This window comes from Cervus canadensis, chromosome 18, assembly GCF_019320065.1.
Source record: "Cervus canadensis isolate Bull #8, Minnesota chromosome 18, ASM1932006v1, whole genome shotgun sequence".
NCBI lineage: Eukaryota > Metazoa > Chordata > Mammalia > Artiodactyla > Cervidae > Cervus > Cervus canadensis.
In genome coordinates, this window is record NC_057403.1 from 12,722,377 (window position 1) to 12,741,220 (window position 18,844).

At 65.0% G+C, this 18,844-nt stretch overlaps 3 protein-coding genes across 6 annotated transcripts; 2 read left to right on the forward strand and 1 right to left on the reverse strand.

Annotated features, from left to right (window-relative positions):
• The first annotated feature begins 444 nt into the window (after nt 1–444).
• CNOT3 (CCR4-NOT transcription complex subunit 3) lies at nt 445–15,254 on the forward strand. Of its 4 annotated transcripts, none has more exons than XM_043436982.1 (18): nt 445–713; nt 5,206–5,283; nt 5,390–5,457; nt 5,724–5,798; nt 5,947–6,036; nt 6,219–6,347; nt 6,438–6,533; nt 7,570–7,792; nt 7,872–8,005; nt 8,536–8,592; nt 9,981–10,350; nt 10,422–10,545; nt 11,116–11,314; nt 12,618–12,717; nt 12,796–12,994; nt 13,070–13,202; nt 13,756–13,881; nt 14,926–15,254. In XM_043436982.1, the coding sequence occupies exons 2-18, from the start codon at nt 5,259–5,261 to the stop codon at nt 15,022–15,024; spliced, it is 2,247 nt and encodes a 748-aa protein (XP_043292917.1). In that variant the 5' UTR covers nt 445–713; nt 5,206–5,258; the 3' UTR covers nt 15,025–15,254. The 4 variants fall into 4 exon arrangements, with proteins under 4 accessions (XP_043292917.1, XP_043292916.1, XP_043292920.1 ...); XM_043436981.1 differs by having other exon boundaries at nt 5,209–5,283; XM_043436985.1 differs by having other exon boundaries at nt 446–713; nt 5,209–5,283; nt 7,573–7,792.
• LOC122421166 (basic proline-rich protein-like) lies at nt 723–4,384 on the forward strand. The gene is made up of 2 exons (XM_043437003.1): nt 723–1,092; nt 4,297–4,384. Exons 1-2 carry the CDS (start codon nt 823–825, stop codon nt 4,342–4,344), a joined length of 318 nt encoding a protein of 105 aa, XP_043292938.1. The 5' UTR covers nt 723–822; the 3' UTR covers nt 4,345–4,384.
• LENG1 (leukocyte receptor cluster member 1) lies at nt 15,212–18,567 on the reverse strand. Its single transcript, XM_043437000.1, has 4 exons — nt 18,395–18,567; nt 16,916–17,098; nt 16,059–16,321; nt 15,212–15,507 (listed from the first exon to the last, which is right to left on the reverse strand). Exons 1-4 carry the CDS (start codon nt 18,524–18,526, stop codon nt 15,294–15,296), a joined length of 792 nt encoding a protein of 263 aa, XP_043292935.1. The 5' UTR covers nt 18,527–18,567; the 3' UTR covers nt 15,212–15,293.
• Nucleotides 18,568–18,844: the final 277 nt, after the last annotated feature.

Here is an 18,844-nt window from a genome sequence, read left to right on the forward strand (position 1 = left end):
CCACTCTCTGGACCAGCCAATGACTTCAGGGCAGAATATCCCCCCACAACCAATGGAAGACGGCTCCAAACTTGACGGACGACTTCCCGCCCCTGATCAGCCTAGCTCCTCCCTCCGACCAATTGGGTTACTAGAGCGGGGCGGGTGTACCCAATCAGGGCGACACAGGCATCTGGATTGACGCACAAGTCCTCGCGCTGGCGTGTTGTGCCCCGAGGCGGGAGGAGGAGGCGGAGCGGGGAATAAAAGCCTGAGCCAATCCTAGCAGCCCGCGCGGGAAGCCAATCGAACGCCGCGCCTTGCAGGGATTGTCCAATCATCAAGATGGGGCCGGCCGCATCCCCAACAAGAACCAATAGAGCGAACCCGACGGGCAAGAGCGACGTGCGGCCGGAGCAATGATAGGCCTATATTCGGGGGTCGGGGGCGGGTCGGCGCCAGAGACGAGAAGAGAGGAGGGGAGGCCTCCTCCGCCGCCGCCATCTTGGACCGGGCCCGGTCAGCTTCCGCGGAGCCTTCGGCAGACGCCGCGGCCTCCCTTGAGCCCCGACCCCGTCGTCAGAACAACCCCGGGCCCACATCCCCCCACCCCACTTCCGCTTCGCGCCGCTATCGCGATAGCGCCCGGGCCCGGGGCGCGAGAATAAGGCGGCGGGCGCTCGCCTCCCCCGCCTGTCGCGATACGCTCCTCAGCGGCGGCGCCAGCTCCTGTGGTGAGAGCGTCAGGCTCGACTGGGCCGGACCCCTTCCCCTCTTCCCTCGGCGCCGTCGGCCGCCTTCCCCGCCGCCTCCCGCCCCTGCGACCCCGCCGCCTGTCGCGACATGGCCGGCGCGGCGCCCCCGCCCCCGCGCGGCCCTGGCGCTCGCAGTCCGCCGGGCGGTGCGCGGCCCCCGCACGCCCGCCTCCCTCCTCCACGCCCCTCAGCCGCGCCCGGGGGTCCTCCCGCGACCCCGGCCCCGCGCGGCGTCCGCGTCGGGCCCCCGTGGGGTGTGAGGGTGCGAGGTGCCCGCCCCTCTCCGCGTCGGTATTGGCTCCTCGCTGGAAGGATGGAGGCGCCCCTGGCCGCAGGTGCCCGCCCTCTCGGGGCTCAGGTGCCTGCCCCCCACCCCTCGGCTGCAGCCCCTGTGCTGGGGGGGGGCGGTCTCCGGGCGAGGCTGCCCCCTTCGCGTGGGTGTAGGGCTGCGAGTCCCCCGGACGAGGAGAGGGGGGGGTCACCCTTCCCGGGGTCAGGGATCCCTCTTCCCCGCTCCCTTCCCACCGCGGGCGCCACTCTCTTTGGGGAAGGGGTCGGGGCCGGGGTGGGTGTCAGTTCCCTGGAGTGAAGACATCAGCTCCAGAGCTTGGAGTCTCAGCCCAAGTTTCTGCCTCTGTAGTAACAAGTCCTCCAAGTCTAAGGCTTGACAAGTCCACCAGGTCTAAGGCTTGCACGGCCCTCGGCCCAGGCCTTACCCCCGCGGGTGTCACGACTGTCCTCGGTGTTGCCCACTTGGGCCTCGGCTGTTACTTTTAAGTATCTGTTCCTGGCTCTTCTGGACGCTCTGTCTCCTGGATCCAGACTCTCTGCCCAGCCCGCTCCGGGTGTGGACTTCCTCTTGATGTCACTCCTGCCTCAGCGTCTTTTTGGTGGGACTGTTGAGCTCCTGTGGGTCAGCGATCTCCTGTTGGCGGGCAGCACCAGCACCTCTCTTTCTGAGTAGGACCTGCCTGTCAGCCCAGGGGCGATCCCCTCCCGCCCAGTTGCTGCTCCTGTCCTTTGGTGCTGGTTGTTTTGGCTCCTTCCCTGCCCCCCCTGCCCTCATCATGTCGACTGTCACTTCCCTCAGTCTGAGGCTCCTGCCTCCATTCCCATCAGTCCCTCCACTGGGGTGTGATCCTGCCAGGGGGCAAGGGTCCCAGGCCCTGGGTGTTCATCTCGGGCTCCTCACTGTGGCTGTGGAAGCTCCCCAGCCGTAAAGATTGCTCTTGGTGTAAGCAGTCTTGGAACCCGGGCCCAGGCCTGCCCAGACCACCCTTCTGGAGCCCCCTCGGGGTGTAAGGTTTCTTCAAGCTGAGCTTCCTGTACTGTGCGGTGCGGGGTTTGGGGGCCGCAGTGGGGCTTTTTCCCCCAGGATGAGGAGCTTCTCTGCTGCCTTCTCCAGGGGTAGGGTCCTGTCTTTGTTGGGTTGGCATGGACCACTGTGGGACTTGAGGTGTCTGTGCTCTTTTGTGTGCCCCCACCGTGGGACTGAGGACCCTTCCCGATGCTGGTGCCCAGGGCTAACGCCTCCGTCCTTCTGGTGATGTCCCACAAGCAACGGAACTCGGCGTCTGCTCTCTCCTCAGGCCCAGCTTCATTGTTGTGGGGGGCAAGATGCCTGAGACTTGAGGGGAAGACCCCCCGTCATCACTTTCGCAGGACCAAAGACCCCAGGGTGGGCTTCCCAGTCCCCCAGCCTTGGTCCGGGCCTTGCAGCGGGGAGATAACCCCCTCCACCCTAGAACCTAGTGCGTCCGCCTCCTGGTGTCAGTGGCCTCCCAGGTTAAGGAAGGCCTTCCAGCACCACTCCCCAGCAGGCCAGAGCGCCTCACCCCACGTCACGTGGCAGCCCCCAGGGTTAGGGACCGCTTGGTATTAGTTCTCCAGGACTAAGGCTTCAGCTCCTCGGGCCTGTATGTGGCAGAGTGATCTCCCGTGAAGTGATGGTTTGGAGGGCTCTTCTGTGTGAATTTTAGCCCCGCTCGAGTGGTTGTTGGTTCCTGTGGGTCTGGCTCACTGCTCACCCGCTACCCCCAGTGTAGGCTCCTGACTCATGGGGATGTGCCTTCCTCTTGGATGGAGTGTTTTGGTTAAGTCTCCTGGGCCAGGGTTCCCAGAGTCCTGGGTGCTGTTTGAGACTCGGGGCGGTGAGCGCACCTGCACCTCTCCCCCTGAGACCCCTGCCACGCCTGCCTGCCCCGGAGCTCCCCGGCGGCCCCGCTGAGAGCGGCAGCACCCCAGTCCTGTCAGCCTGGGGCTCTTCTGTGAGGAGGCTTCTCTGCCTCGGGACTCAGGCTCCAGCCCCCTTTCTAGGCCTTCCCTGGGGGCCTGAGGTACAGGCTCCCCCTTGCTGTGGGGGTTCTCTGTGGGGGGGGAGGGGCACGGTGCCTCTGCAGCCAAGGCTCTTAGCTCCTGTAGTACTGACCCGCCCTGGGCTGCGGGCATACATGCCTCCTCTGGAACCGCTGCCTTCCCCAGCTCAGGTGGTGTCTTCTCTCGGGCTCAGCCCTGCCCACTTGGAGGCTCTGTCTGAAACATCGCTTCCTCGGCTCAGGCTCTCCTTGGCCCTGTCACCTTGCTTCCTTCAGGACTTCTGCTGCCACAGTCTGTTGCCCCCTCCAGAGGGTATCAACTCCTCTCCTGGGCTGGGTGCCCAGGCCCATTTAGTGTGGGGACCTCCCTCCCTGAGGCCTGCGGGGCCTTGGTCGGGGTGTAAACCCTCCGGGTTGGAGCGCCCATCCCTGCCCCACGTGGGGCTTCTGGAGTGGAGGCGGGGAGCAGAGGCTTCTGTCTAACTCTTAGGCCCCCACACCCCCGGGCAGGAGGCTGCGCTCCAGCATCGGGGTGTTGGCTCAGACGCACCCCTGCACGCCTCGTGGCGATCCAGGTGCTGCCTCACCTCGCTTTGAGCCCCTCTGTGCTGCTGTCTCCTGGGTGCTTTTTCTGGCTGCCCCGCCTTCCTGGAGCTGGAGTTGCCCTGTGTTCCCCGCCTTGTCGTGTCAGCCAGCCCTGGCTGAGGGTGCTGCTCTTCCTCTCGCTTTGCCCTCTCCCCCACCGCTCAGAGGTCGGCGTCACCAGAGTGGGTCCCTCTGGAGGGCGGGCCCGTCCCAGGCTGCTGCTGGTTCGAAGGCGTGCTCCCTGAGACACTGTCCCTCCGGTGGCTACTAGCACGTTTTATTGGAATCTCAACCAGGTAGCAAAGCCTGTAGCTGCGTTCTACGTTGCCTTCGCTACGTTCACGGACGGCACAGATGCAGGATGTTCCTGTCCCCATGGAAAGTTCTGCGGCACAGGACTCTCCTGGAGGCTCCCTTCTCTGTGTTGGGGGCCCTCCTGGCGTGACCTCTGTCTGGGTCGAGGCTCCTCGACCTGCTCGTTCTGCCTGGGCAGTTGGGGCTGCTCGGGTCCTCCCCCCCTCTGCAGGGACTTCCCTCCCTGAGGCTCTCCATCTCTCCCGGGCTTGGGGTTGGGTCCTGAGGGGCGGCGTCCCCCCAGGGAAAGCTTCTGGTGGCTCTCCTGTGATCTCAGTCCCTTCTGGGTTGCGTGTCACTTGCTGTAGGCTGGAAATGCCCATCTCTGCGTAGAGGAGGCTTGTCAGAGGGCTTAGGTGTCCCTGAGTCTGCAGCACCGCCGCACCTGACCTGTAATTCCTTCCTGCATGGGTGCAGATAGCCCCGCCTCCACCGAGGTTCCCTCTGCCCTCATCTCTGTCGGAGTTCTCGCCTCTCCAGGGCCTCTTGGGTGGCGCTCGGTGCCCCACGCCTCTAAGCCTTTTTGGTGTTGGCACTATAGGTTAGTAGCGTTATCTCCTTTGGTTTAAGGATTCTCGTCTGGAGTAAACTTATCAGAGGTCGAAGGCCGTCTTCTGCTTGGGGTCCAGCCCTCTGTAAGGGGGTGGGTTTAGTTCTCTCAGTTGTGGGCACCTTCTGTCTGCCCCTACCACGCTTCCCCTCTGTTCCTTACAACTTCACCATGTGTGTACGGTATCCGACTCCTCTCCGTAGGATGCAGCGGTCTCTCTCTCCTGACTTGTCTGAGGAGTGACCTCACCCTGTGTTAGGATTCTGGTCACCTGTGTGCGTGACTCCTCTGAGGGAATCATGGTCTGGGTCTAAGGTCTTGTCCCCAGCAGTCAGCCTGACCTGGCCGTGTGCCATTTTCCTGCTCCAAGAAATCCTTTTGAGTGTCACTTGGGGGAGAAGGTGCTTCATGTCCTAGGAATTTTCCACTTCCTGGGTCAGAGGCATGCAAAAAGTCTATTTCCTTGGTCAGAAACTTCTAGAGTCCTCTTGTGGGTCAGACCTGTGCTGGGCAGTCAAGGCCGGAGGAGGAGAACTGAGCCTGATCTCCGTCACCAGATAGCTACTGCATCTCCCCCTTCATCCTCCATGCACCCTGCAGTTCCCGGCCTCGTTCGTGGCCCTCATCAGCCAGGGAGTAAACGTGTGTTCCTCTCGCTCTGTCCCAGCAGCGTCCATCTCCAGGGGAGTATGAAGAGAGCGTGTCTGTAGGGCAGGGAAGATGGCGGACAAGCGCAAACTCCAAGGTACCAGGCTTCGCGCCAGCGTGCCGCGTGCTCACTCCTCGGAACTCTTCTTCGGGCGCCTGCAGCCTCTGGCAGGACGCTCACAGTCTCCTTTCCTCCCTGCCAGGTGAGATTGACCGCTGCCTCAAGAAGGTGTCTGAGGGCGTGGAGCAATTTGAAGATATTTGGCAGAAGGTACAGGGGCTGGGCCTAAAAATCCAGGTGCACCTCCAGGGATGGGGGAACAGGACAAGGTTGAGGAGCTCCTGAGTGTGGACCGGGAGAGGGCCTGCCTGTCCAGATGCTAAGGACCTCAGAGAAGCCGCTCTGGGGTGGATTGGTGGGCGCGGGGGGTGGGTCCCCCAGAGTCCCTGGCCCGCAGAGAGACTGGAGTCTTCCCCTGCAGTGGGCCGTCGGGCAGCCAGAACCACACTGACGCCTGCATTCTCTCCGTCCTGCAGCTCCACAATGCAGCCAACGCGAACCAGAAAGAAAAGTATGAGGCTGATCTAAAGAAGGAGATTAAGAAGCTTCAAGTGAGGGGGCTGGGGGCCTGGACTCTGTGTCCTGAGGGCGGCGGGAACAGGGAGCGTGGACTGCTGGGTCCCGGGGAGCCGAGGGCTGGAGAGCTGGGGGCCAGGCCGCCCTGAGGCCGCCTGACCGTCCTGCCATTGCCCTGTCCAGCGGCTGAGGGACCAGATCAAGACATGGGTAGCGTCCAACGAGATCAAGGACAAGAGGCAGCTCATAGACAACCGCAAGCTCATTGAGACGGTAGGAGCTCGGGGTTGGTGTCTGAGAGGCAGGGGTGGCAGGAGTCCCGGGGCCACCGAGGCCCTGAGAAGAGTAAGGTGGCGGGGGAGGCAGGCGGCGGCCCTGGGGCTCCCGTGGGGCTCCTCGGCCCCGAGTCAGCTGCTCTCCTGCCCGCGGGACCCCGCCAACGGCGCTCTCCACAGCAAATGGAACGGTTCAAAGTCGTGGAGCGAGAGACCAAGACCAAGGCCTACAGCAAGGAGGGCCTGGGCCTGGCGCAGAAGGTGGACCCTGCCCAGAAGGAGAAGGAGGAGGTCGGCCAGTGGCTCACGGTGCGTCGGGGCAGAGCGGGGCTGAGCGAGCCGGGGCCCCAGGTCTGCGGGGCGAGGACTCCGCTGACTGCTGCCTCCCCTCGTGTGCAGAACACCATCGACACCCTGAACATGCAGGTGGACCAGTTTGAGAGCGAAGTGGAGTCCCTGTCGGTGCAGACGCGCAAGAAGAAGGGCGACAAGGATGTGAGTGGGGGGCCCGGAGTGCAGAGGGCAGGGGGCGGGGGTGGGGGGCCTGGAGCACAGAGAGCAGGGGGCAGGGGCAGGGGTGTGCTGGCAGGGGGGCAGGTGGCGGGGGTGCAGGGAAGGGTAAGGCCCTTGGGTGCCCTCTGGCGTCCGGGTGAACAGCGGGCCACCAGGAGGGGCAGTCTGGGGGAAGGTGCTGAGCTCGGCTTGGGTGGAGGGTAGGCGTGAGGCCTGAGGCCCCAAGGGCAGGAGGCTGGGGAGCTGCTGCTGTGGCCTCCCAGCCGCCGAGGGCCCAGGACCTGAGGAGGGCAGGAGGTGTGGGGACAGCGCGACGTGGAGGAACGGTTGGTTTGGCCCGAGGAGAGGCATGCTCTGAGACAAAGGCAGAGCCCAGGGCCCGAGTCCCGGAGAGCCAGGACCACCAGGTCTGCGTTCCAGGGGTGCCCCTGTCTGTGTGCAGAGGAGGGCAGAGGACGGCACGGGGGCGGGTGGGTGCCAGAGGGAGGTGGATCCTTGCAGAGCGGAGGGATGGCACCTGGCGCTGAGATGTGAGAACTGAGACATCAGGTCCTGAAGGTGATGGGGCCTCTGCGGCAGGCCTCTGAATCCCGGCCCCCTCTTAGGGGTCCACGGATGAGGGTGGGGTGTCAGCGTGGTGACAGAAACGGTCAGTTATGAACAGTACGCACCCCCAGGTGGGGGTGACCGTTATGCTGTTAGAGTGAGGCAGGGGCGAGGGGGTTTCTGTGCTCCAGAGGGTGGTCCCGGCTGGTGGGCGGGCTCTGGTGAGGGCTGCTGCTGAGAGGCGGGCGGTCGGGTGGGTGGGCTGGGGCCTGTTGCAGGGAGCTGCGGGGACCCCTGGCTCTCCCTGCCGTTCCCAGCGCTCTCAGGGTGAGAGGCGCGTGCTGCCCCTGCGGGCTCGGGAGCGCTGAAGGTGGGCCCAGGGTCTCCACGGGCCCAGGGACTGAGGCCGGGCTCTGTGGGGCAGGGGGCCGCTAGGCCCCGCAGCCCCTGAGCCTGGCCCTGGGCTCGCCAGCAGAAGCAGGACCGGATTGAGGGCCTGAAGCGGCACATCGAGAAACACCGCTACCACGTGCGGATGCTGGAGACCATCCTGCGCATGCTGGACAACGACTCCATCCTGGTGGACGCCATCCGCAAGATCAAGGACGACGTCGAGTACTACGTGGACTCCTCCCAGGACCCTGACTTCGAGGAGAACGAGTTCCTCTACGACGACCTGGACCTCGAGGACATTCGTGAGCGCAGTGCAGGCCTGTGGGGGCGGCGGGGCCCAGGGAGGGGGCCACCCGCTGACGCGCCTGCCCGCTCCCACAGCACAGGCGCTGGTCGCCACCTCCCCCCCCAGCCACAGCCACATGGAGGACGAGATCTTCAACCAGTCCAGCAGCACGCCCACCTCGACGACCTCCAGCTCCCCCATCCCACCCAGCCCGGCCAACTGCACCACGGTAAGGCCTGGGGGCCGCGTCGCTGGGAGGCTCCAGGACTGGGGACGCGGAGGTGGGATCTCAGGGGTGTCCCGCCAGGAGCCTCCGTGTCTTGGTTCTAAGCCCTCGGCCGTAGATCACTGGCAGGGCAGTCAGGGCCGCTGTGGGTCCGGGTGTGGAGGACGGGGGGAGGTGTGCCTAGGCTGCTGGACCCCTGGGAGGGGGAGGGGGGACTCCCTAAGGAGAGCTGTTTCCTGGGTCCCTGAGAGCTGGCGAGGGTGGTGGCCCCTGAACACAGGTGCCCTGGGGAACAGGGTTAGGTTGGTTTTCCTGCAGACGAAGGTCACAAAGCCTGAACAGCCCTGGGGCCAGAAGCCAGGTGCCCTGGGTAGCAGGGTTAGGTAGGTTCCCTTGGAGACGAAGGTCATGGGGGCTTGAACAGCTCTGGGGCCAGAAGTGGCCTGCGGGTATCAGATCAGGGGTTCAGGGGTTGGCGGCTCTGTCCGGGCCCTAGAGACTCACAGGTTCTGACCGCACCTCTCGAACCTCAGGAAAACTCGGAAGACGACAAGAAGAGGGGGCGCTCGACGGACAGTGAAGTCAGCCAGGTGGGTGTGCTAGGGGTTGGCCGTTGACGGGCCGGCGCTCACCCATTCCCGGCTCCCGAGGGCTGACTGAGACCCGAGCATGGCCCTCATGCGGGGCTCCGGGGACACGCTGGGCGGGCCTGGGGAGGCCTGCGGCAGCAGCCGGGCATGGTCGGCGGGTGCTTCCCTGCAGAGATGGCAGGCCTGGGCATTAGAGGAGGATCCCCCCGTGAGGCAGCGGCGGGGAGTAGGCCCGTCGTGATGGGGCTGGGAAGCGTGGCGGGGAGCTGGCCAGGCGCGCTGGGCTCACGGAGTACGGGACCTTAGGCTGGGGGCTGAGGGGTCCACGGTGGTGGAGCAGCTCTCCTGGTGGAGCAGCGCTGGAGGGGCCCAGCAAGCCTGAGCAGTGAGAGGTCAGGAACCGCGCGGGTTGCGTTGCTTAGGGGCGCCCTGGGCCCTGGCCGTGTGCACCACAGGCCTCCCCTCCCGAGCCTCTGCTTGGATGGGGGCACGCTGTAGGGATCCCGTCACACCCGAAGGGTCTTAGGCAGAGGGAGTGTGGGCTCCTGGGAGGGCTGGTCCCCAGGGGAACCCTGAGGCCGGGGTGGTGAAGCTGGGATGGTATGGGGTGACGGGCGCAGAGGCAGAGTCTGGGTCATGAGTCCTGCTCGGCGCTCGGTGGGCCCGAGGGCCTGGGAGGCAGCGGGGCGATCGGGGGTGGGCGGCGGGGCCGGCTGCCCTGGGGCATGAGCGCGGGCGGCAGCAGCTCAGCCTCGGGGCGGGATGGGCTTGGCACTGGGCTCCGGGCTCCACTTTGTGGCGTGGGGGTCACCAGTGGCCTCCCAAGTTATTTTAGGGACAGGTTAATTGAGAATTCCTGTTGTGTTTTTAAACACAGCATGTTGGATCCAGCCACCTCATCCTGAGGACATTTGTGGTTCCCACTACCTCCCCCACCCCCTGGGTCATCAGATGTCGGATGTCATGGGGGTGTCCCCCCCATCATCTGATGGGGTGTCAGGTCCCTGCGGGACGTCTTGGGGGTGTCCCCACATCATCAGATGGGGTCTCAGGTCCCTGCCGGACGTCGTGGGGGTGTCCCCCCATCATCTGATGGGGTCTCAGGTCCCTATGGGACGTCGTGGGGGTGTCCGCCATCATCAGACGGGGTCTCAGGTCTCAGATGGGGTCTCAGGTCCCTGTGGGACGTCGCAGGGCATTGTCCAGGCAGGATGTGGTGGGCTGGATGCGGGCTGGAAACGTGTGAGTGGTGTTAGCGTGGAGCTGGAAGCCACCAGGTCCCCGTAAGGGCCGGGGCGGCAAGGCCAAGGCCAAGGATGGGCCTTGTTGGGGGGAGGGTGTGCAGGCGGCCCCCTGAGTCCTGACCCTCTTCTCCCTCCTACCCACAGTCTCCAGCCAAAAACGGCTCCAAGCCCGTCCACAGCAGCCAGCACCCTCAGTCCCCGGCTGTGCCGCCCAGCTACCCGCCCGGCCCCCCACCCGCCGCCTCTGCCCTGAGCGCTGCCCCTGGCAGCAACGGCGCCCCGGCTGCAGCCGCCCCCACGAGCGCCCTGGGCGCCAAGGCCAGCCCGGCGCCCAGCCACAGCGCGGGCACCCCCGCCCCCTACGCCCAGGCTGTGGCGCCGCCAGCCCCCAGCGGGCCCAGCAGCGCCCAGCCCCGGCCCCCCAGCGCCCAGCCTGGGGTGGGAGGCGGCGGCGGAGGTGGTGGGGGCAACAGCGGCGGAGGCGGAGGCGCTGGCAAGCAGAACGGCGCCACCAGTAAGTGGGGGCGGTGGGGGAGACCTGGGGGGCTGCATTGGAGGCCGCTGTTGACCCCTCTCGCCCACCAGGTTATAGCTCGGTGGTGGCGGACAGCCCGGCGGAGGCGGCGCTCAACAGCACAGGGGGCGGCAGCGCAGGTGGCCAGGCCCTGGGCCCCCCGCCCGGCCCCCACAACCCGCCTCCCAGCACCACGTGAGTGTCCAGAGGGGCGGGCAGCCTTCAGCACGGCCACTGCCCCAGGGCGCAGACACAAGCCATCTGCACCAGTGGCCCCTCCCCAGAAGCCCCCGGCCGAGCAGGGCTATTCCCAGGGCCCCACACTGCTGGGTGCTCTGCCTCTACTTGGCTGTGTCCTGCCCCAGGGCCCGGCTCTGTGGGCGGGTCTGCGTTCACTTCTCCAAGTGCGGGTCCCCACCCACCTCTTCTCCGCACTCCTCCAGGTCTCAGGGCAGCCCCCCTTCCCCTGCGGGGTTCTCCTTCCAGGAGTGCGTGCTCACCTCCCGTGGGGGACGCGGGCTGACCCCAGGTGCCTCCCCGGGCTCTGGGTGGGCGTTCCCCACACCCTCCTGCACTGGCCACTGCTGAGGAGGCCTCCTGAGGATTCACATTCCCAGGCAGCGCCCCTGTCCTCGGCTGACCGCGCCCCCCCCGGCCGGCCCCACTGTGCGCGCTCCCTCTGTGACCTTCCCGACCCCTGAGTCTTCCTGTCCGCCCCAGTTGGGACCCTCCCCTGAGCCTGCGCCCGTCTGCTCCCCTCTGCAGGAAGGAACCCAGCGCCACAGCCCCAGCCGGTGCCGGGGGCGTGGCCCCAGGCTCAGGGAACAACGCGGGGGGACCCAGCCTCCTGGTGCCGCTCCCTGTGAACCCCCCCAGCTCCCCGACACCCAGCTTCAGTGAGGCCAAGGCAGCTGGCAGCCTGCTGAACGGGCCTCCGCAGTTCAGCGCCGCACCCGAGATCAAGGTGGGCCCACGCCTCCGCCCCAGCTCCCCACGCCCCCTGGGGCCTCTCCTCCAGCCCGCGCGGCTCCCCAGCCCCTCTCCAGCACACCTGCCCCGTCACCTCGGCTCTGGCCTCTGCCGCTCCGCGCTGGGGTTTCTGTCCCCTTGGACCCTTGCCTCACTCCTGCTTGTATGTGTTCACTCCTTGTGACCACTGTCACCTGCTTCCTTCCAGCCGTCAATCTGTCCCCAGTTCGCCCCATAAGCCTGTCCTTTCACACGACTGACTGTCCGGGGCTCAGTCCCCTTCCCTTGGAAGATGAACAACACTTGAGTTCAGACTCGTCTGCTCTGAGCCACTTTGTGCTGGCTGAACTCGCTTCCCACCTTCCCTGCAGATGCTGGGGCGGGTCTGGTCAGGGTAGGGCACGGGGTGCTGCGGACCACGCAGGCACATCTGCCTTAACCTGGGGAGGCCCCAGCAAGGGCTGGGGCGAGGGGAGGGCTCATACCCAGGCAGGGGCGGGCGGCCTCACGGCCGCAGGAGCAGCTGCCAGGACACAGTGGCGGGTTGGGCGGGTTCAGTAGACGGGCGCGAGCAGGGCCAGGCTCAGCCTCCTGGGCTGGTGAGTCTGCCCTTGGCTCCTCGGGAGGCCCAGGCCTGCACTGTCCCCTGCCCCTTCCTTCCTTCAACTGGAAAACAGAAGGGCTCACAGTCCCTCCTCCAGCGTGAGGGCTTCTTTGGAACGGGCCTCATGATGCGCTCAGAACTGTCTTTCGCCCAGAGATGTACAATGAATAGGAAACTCCGTGTGTGCATTTATTTTTCTGGAGAAAAACAAGTCTTGAGGTTCCTGACACTGGTCCACATTTTGGTTCTTCTGGTTACTGAGCGAGCGATGGGGACGGGTAGAAAGGTTTTGAGGAGAGATGACAGGAGAGGCCCGGGTGGAAAGGTCCCCGTGGGGCCTGTGTGCAGCACGCTGTGGAGTAAGGGAGCCCGAGCAGCAGGCGGAGCCTCGTCACTGCGGCGCGGGGCGAGGAGGCAGAGCAGCTGCGGGCCCGAGTGGGGGCCCTGCCGGCATGCGGGGCGCCCAGTGGGGCTCCCACGCTGCTGACCGTCTGCAGTGTGGGGTCTCGGGGGCCCCGGTCGGCAGGCGCTTGGCTGTGCCCGGGTCTTCTCCCCACCGCTCAGCGCTGCCAGCCCTTGTCCTACACGCACAGCTTCAGCTCAGCCGAACCCCAGCGGGGCGGCGGGTGTGCCAACCGCGAGGACCAGGGCCCGCCCGCAGCCCCGGCCTCAGCCAGCCACCCTTCTTCCCCAGGCCCCCGAGCCCCTGAGCTCCCTGAAGTCCATGGCGGAGCGTGCGGCCATCAGCTCTGGCATCGAGGACCCCGTGCCCACGCTGCACCTGACCGAGCGAGGTGAGCGGCGGGGCTGGGGTGGGCCCGCCAGGCCGGCTGCACGCCGCGGCCTCACGCTTGCTGCCCCCCGCCCCGCAGACATCCTCCTGAGCAGCAGCGCGGCGCCCCCGGCCTCGGCCCAGCCCCCCCTGCAGCTGTCGGAGGTGAGCATCCCGCTGTCGCTGGGCGTGTGCCCGCTGGGCCCGGTGCCTCTCACCAAGGAGCAGCTGTACCAGCAGGCCATGGAGGAGGCTGCCTGGCACCACATGCCCCACCCCTCGGACTCGGAACGCATCCGGTGAGGGCCGTGGCGAGCAGGGGCGGGGCCGCGGCCCGCTGCCCTCGCTGGCCCTGACTCCCCCGCCCCCCATAGGCAGTACCTGCCCCGGAACCCCTGCCCGACGCCCCCCTACCACCACCAGATGCCACCCCCACACTCAGACACCGTGGAGTTCTATCAGCGCCTGTCCACTGAGACGCTCTTCTTCATCTTCTACTATCTGGAGGTACAGCAGGGCCCCCCAGCTTCCCCGCCAGCCCTGCCGCCCCCTTGGGCTGCAGGGGTGAGGTGGGTGCCCCTCTGCGGCTTCCGGGACCGCACCCTCCCAGTCCCCCCAGCCCACCCCCACTCGCTCCAGCAGGAGGGTCAGGGCTGCTGAGGTTGGGGCTGGCCTGTCCAGGGCAGCAGCAGGGAGCCTGCCCGCCCCAGTACTGCAGGCACGGCCCACAGCACCCGCCCACCTGCCCCGACGGCCCGGCACTGTGGGCATGTTCTCGGGTCTCCCTGAGGACCAGCAGGGAGCCGTCCCCCCTCTGCAACCCCAGTGAGTCCGCCGTGATCTCTGCCCTCAGCCCGTCTTGGGAAAGTCTCTAAACTGCCTGCTCTCAGCTCTCATCACGATTAGTCTCTCTCCTTTTCAGAGCGTTTCTGAAAACACTTCCCACTTCCTGCCTCCTTTCCCTTCTGAGCCGCGCTGGTGTGGTCTGTGGCGGGGCCGGGGCTCAGCCTGCCGCCCTGCCCCAGCCCTAAGCCCTGAGCCCCCCGCCTCCACTCCCCAGGGCACGAAGGCGCAGTACCTGGCGGCCAAGGCCCTGAAGAAGCAGTCCTGGCGGTTCCACACCAAGTACATGATGTGGTTCCAGAGGCACGAGGAGCCCAAGACCATCACGGATGAGTTTGAGCAGGTGAGGGCCCCTCCCCGCGCCCCGTCTGCCTGGGCCCTGCGGGCTGAGTCCATGTAGCGCCCCTCGGGCGGCCTGGCTGGCTCCGGGTCAGGCCAGAGGAACCAGCTTCCGAGGTGCCTCCGAGCCCCGCACAGCCTGGCCCTGCCCCGCCTCCGGCCAGGGGTGGGGGATGCAGGGTCTCCCACCCAAGATCGGGGCGCACGCAACACTCCCCACACCCAGCAGGGCAGGGGCTCGGCAACACGGAGGGGGAAGTGTTCTCATTCTAACAAGTACAAGTGCCTCCACTTCACTGAGCCAGACCACCTGGGTTTGAACCCAGCTCTGGCTGGTGACTGGACGGTTCACGTGAACATGTGTCTCCATCTCCTTATCTGTAAAAATGGGGTGACAGGGCCCCCCTTAACGCAGTTGTTGTGAGGATTAAATGAGTTGATCACATGTAAGTGTAGTACCGGTGCCTGGTATGTAGTGTCCTGGCTGTGATGTGCTTCGTTTCAACTTGTAGTTGGCGTGTCCCACAGTGGCTTCTCCGCCAAGCCTTCAGCAGAGCCCAGGGTCCTGAACAAGGGCCTCCCTCCCGTTCTTATAGGTTCTCTGAAGCACGCCCACCATTCACTCAGAACCCGCCCTCCCCATGGTGTCTCCCGGACACTGACTGCAGCCCTGTCCCCTGCCCATTCGGCCGTAACCCTCTGAAGGGAGTGTATTTCTAGGTTGTCAGCCCCTCAGAAGTTCCAGCAACACCGCGGTTGCAATACAACATCTGTCCTGGCAGCATGTCTGGACGGAGGCTCCAGCCTGTTCCGAGGCCTCGAGGGTGTGCCTCACACTCAGCAGTGATCAGTGCTCCAAGGGCACAGCCATTGCAAGGAGCGGCGGGAGCCAGGCCCCCGCTCCACGCGGGGCGAGCACATTCCCGCCCAAGAGGACCCTCGTGCGGATGCAGGGAGGGGGTGCGTGCGCGAATCGGGCCCTGAGCGCCAGCCCTCCGGCCGGACCCCAAGCACTGTGCCCTCACTGACCGCCTTCTCCCCCGGCCAGGGCACCTACATCTACTTTGACTACGAGAAGTGGGGCCAGCGGAAGAAGGAAGGCTTCACCTTTGAGTACCGCTACCTGGAGGACCGGGACCTCCAGTGACACCGGCCCCGCCTCCCCTCCCCGCATGCGATCCCGCCCAGGTGAGGGCCCCGCCCTGGGGACGGTGCCCGGCCTCGGCAGCCCCGCCCCCGGCAGCGGGGAGCCAGAGGCTCCCCCAGCCCGCCCCGGGCCCGGGCCCGGGCCGCTCCCTCCCCTCCCCAGTGAGGGACATTTTTTGGTAAACCTATTTTCATTTTGGAAAATATTTATGAATAAATAGTTTTATATGACGGCTGGCAGCAGCGGCCTCTCCTGTCCCCCCTTGAGAGTCAGGGAGCTGCTGGTGGGTCCTGCAGGCGGGGGCGCCGGGCCAGCTGGGGGTTGAACTGCGAGTTGTACCGCCTCCGCCGCTCGTCCATCTCTTCCGGCTGCTCCTCCAGGGCCGCTGCGCCGCCCACCCGGGCCAGCAAGGCCTCCGCCCGCGCCCTCTCAGCCGCTTCCCGCCGCAGTCGGTCCGCTCGGAGCTGCTCCAGGGACGGAGGCCTGGGGGAAGAGGACAGTGTGGGAAGCTGGAGGCCCAGCCCCTCGAAGGGCAGGGGTCTGACGCTGGGACCCGGCAGCTGGCCTCGCTGTCCCGACGGGCAGTGACCCTGGGCAGTGTCCCCCGTCAGTCCTCAGCTGGGCGGCCCTGCGCACTGTCTGGCTCACCCCCTCCTCTGTGGGAGGAAGGGCCCAGCAGGGTGCCAGCTGCACTTGGGGGTCTGGCGTCCTAGGAACACAAGCACGCCTGTTTACTTGGACCTCTGCTCCTCAAACTCTGGTCTCAGAAACAGCCTCAGAGCTTCCCTCTCACTGAATTTCATCTGTCAGGACCTAACCTATACAACGTGAACGATAGGTCTCAGCAAGCAGCTGAGCAGATGTCCCCCCAGCCATCGGAGCAGTGGCCTTATGATATCACGTAGTCTCTGCAGACCTGAGAACAGGCTGGAAACGTTCAAAGGAGTTACAAAAACGGGCTTGACCTTGCAGGCCCCAGAGCCCCGCCTCAACCAGAGCTCCCGTGGTGGCCGCGGCCGAGGGAGGCCCCTCACTCTTTGGGTCGCTGTCTCTCGAGCCCCTTCTTTTCCTTGGTGCTGTGACCGCCGCTGTCTCCGCTGTGCTTTCTCTTCTTCCCCAAGTGCTTCTGCATCTCCCGCAGCGGGTCCAGACGGCTCTTGATCTTCTCATCGGGTCCTGGACCAGAGGGGTCGCTGCCCCGCCTTGGGGGCAGCTGGTACCATGGGGGCTGAGTCTGGGCTTCCGCTGCACTCTGGCCCAGGTATGTCAGGATGCCCAGGGCTTTCTCTTGCCTCTCCTGAGGGAGACAGAAGATGTGAAAGTGAGAACAGGAAGCATGTTCCCTCTGAGGGAGCCAAGGTTCCCGCGGAGGCAGAACCAGACATTCAGCCAGCAGAGCCTGTCAGGAGCCGACTCCACCAGCTGCTCGGGCTAAACAGGCCAGTACCCGGGGCGCCCCGCTCTGGGGCACAAGGGCAGCTTCAGCAGCAAACAGCACAGGAAGGAGGGAGCTGTTTATGTTAGGGTTCAAAGGCAACATCTTTGGGGAGATAATAAACCTGGAAGCAAGCCAGGCAGAGGAGTGACTGAGGTGGAGGCAGTTCCGTCTGATGGGAAATCCCTGAGGGCAGGTGAGAGCAGCGGCTGATTGACATTTTAAAAGCTTAACTTCCCAAACACCTTCAGGGTCTGCATGTCAGGTTAGAGAGTGCCTAGCACCCGGCAGTAACCAGCACCTCCTACACGCTATGTTCTAATGCCGGTCTGAGTTCTCTAGCTTGGTTAATCGCCACCATACCCCTAAACACTCCCGTAGTCACTCCTGAGGGCAAGGTGCACCCCCACCCCCAGCTCCACCCAGGATCTGAGGAAGAGGGTGAGACCGACTTACCTTCTCCTGTCGCTTCTCTTCCTCGTACTCTTTATTGCCTCTCGTCACCCCTTTCCCTTCTTCCAGCAGCTCCCGAAACAGATCCACAGGGCCAGAACTGCCTGGGGCTCCCGCTTCTGCTGCTTCAAGTGCAGGAAGTGAGTTCTGATGCCTAGCTTTCTTCCGTAGGAATTCTGTGCGGGCCTGGAGGAAAAAGTCACAGGCAGAACATTGAGAACCTAGCTGTAACCCAAGGGACTCTTGAGCCTGGTGCCAACCATGGAAAATCACAGGCTGTGATGCTAAGGGCTCGAAGGAAGGGAGCAGGGGTGCTGGGAACCCAGAAGAGGCACCTGACCCTTCCTGGGGAGAGGGGGGAGCAATGAGGCAAGGTGTGGTTTGTAAGCCACCTTCCAAACAGTAAACCAGGGGGTTCCTAAACCAGGGGGTTTCATCTTTGACACAATGAAAACAGCCATAAAGGCAGCCAAAACATCTATTAGGACAGGCAGGGCACCAAGTCACTATGCCCATTTAATTTCCAATTTCTACTGATAACCGTGAACTTAAAAAATATTACTGTGGCTGTACCAGATCTTAGTTATAGCATATGAGATCTATTTCCCTGACCAGGGACTGAACCTGGGCCCCCTGCATTGGAAGCCACTGGACCACTAGAGAAGTCCATAAATGTGAACTTTAAAAACCCTGACTACCTCCCAGCCAGTGCTGACGATCGGATTAGTCAAAGGACTGGAAGCTAGGTGTAAACCAAACAGGTGAGGAGTTACAACGAGAGCTTCTAGTGTCTGCGTGCAGCGGTGCAGGCAAAAGGCGCGCCCGGTGCAGCGGGACTAATACCACTGTCGCTTCGCTGTCTCTCCTCTGAAGCCATCTCACTTCTCCGCCGAAGGGAGAGAACTGCCCCGCTAAGAACGAACAGGGCTCGAGAAACTTTGCAAACCAAGCGCTTTGCACGGGGTGAACAACAGTGAAAAGCTAAAGTGAAGTCGCTCAGTCGTGTCCGACCCCTTGCGACCCCATGGTATGTAGCCCACCAGGCTCCTTCATCCAGGGGATTCTCCAGGCAAGAATACTGGAGCGGGTCGCCATTTCCTCCTCCAGGGGATCTTCCCGACCCCAGGGGGTCTCCCGCACTGCAGGCAGACTCTTTCCTGTCTGAGCCACCAGGAGACAACAGGGGCTCACTACACTGGGTGTTTGTACAGGTAAACGAACAAGTGGCGCGAACTTCCGTGAGCTGCCCAGGGCTCGGATTCTTCACGAGCCCCTACTCCGGCCCTCGAAAAGGACCAAGGAGAGGTCGAGGCGGGCGTCGGCACGGTCCGCGGGCACCTCCCGGGAGCCCGGCCCGAGGTCCGCCCGGGGTGCCCCGCGCCTGCGCGCCGCCCCGCGTCTGGCACTGCCCAGCTCCCGGCGCCTCCCGGGGCGCCTGCGCGCTGAGCCGCGGCGCCGCGTCCGCCCGGGCCCGGGGCTCACCTCCTGCTGAGCGAGCAGCGCCCTCCGCTCACGCTCTTTCTCCTCCTCCCGGGCTCGGGCCTCGTCACGCCGCACGCGGGCGACATTGTCCTTGTTCCGGACGTGCCAGCTCTTCTTGGGTAAAATATTCATGGCGCCTCAGCCGTCCGCGGACCGATAGGCCCACCTCCTGGCACTTCCAATTGGCGAGGGGAAGGCCCCGCCCTATTGCTGCTTCCTCGGCCACGGATTGGCTCTGCGCTGCCTGACACGCCCCCAGAGGGCTGTAGCGAGAGGTGACTGGCTGCCGGGCCCACGTCCTCCGTCGTCGAGAATCGCGCGTGGCGTCGCCTAGCGACCGCCGCTTCTCACGACTCTGACTCAATCACGTGTCCCCGCCCTGACGCTCCTGAACGCAGCCGCTGATTGGCTGGCGCGGGTTCTCTCGCGGAAGAGTCGGCCACGCTCTCA

Excerpts from the sequence above, each read along its gene's own strand:
- LOC122421166 (XM_043437003.1), top strand. The coding sequence starts at position 823 with ATGGCCGGCGCGGCGCCCCCGCCCCCGCGCGGCCCTGGCGCTCGCAGT. Across the intron at positions 1,093-4,296 it reads CCCGCCCTCTCGGGGCTCAG|GCTGGAAATGCCCATCTCTG; the intron begins GTGCCTGCCCCC and ends CACTTGCTGTAG.
- CNOT3 (XM_043436982.1), top strand. The coding sequence starts at position 5,259 with ATGGCGGACAAGCGCAAACTCCAAG. Across the intron at positions 5,458-5,723 it reads TTGAAGATATTTGGCAGAAG|CTCCACAATGCAGCCAACGC; the intron begins GTACAGGGGCTG and ends TCCGTCCTGCAG. Across the intron at positions 8,593-9,980 it reads CGGACAGTGAAGTCAGCCAG|TCTCCAGCCAAAAACGGCTC; the intron begins GTGGGTGTGCTA and ends TCCTACCCACAG.
- LENG1 (XM_043437000.1), bottom strand. The coding sequence starts at position 18,526 with ATGAATATTTTACCCAAGAAGAGCTGGCACGTCCGGAACAAGGACAAT. Across the intron at positions 17,099-18,394 it reads CGCTGCTCGCTCAGCAGGAG|GCCCGCACAGAATTCCTACG; the intron begins GTGAGCCCCGGG and ends TTTTTCCTCCAG. Across the intron at positions 16,322-16,915 it reads AAGAGAAGCGACAGGAGAAG|GAGAGGCAAGAGAAAGCCCT; the intron begins GTAAGTCGGTCT and ends TGTCTCCCTCAG.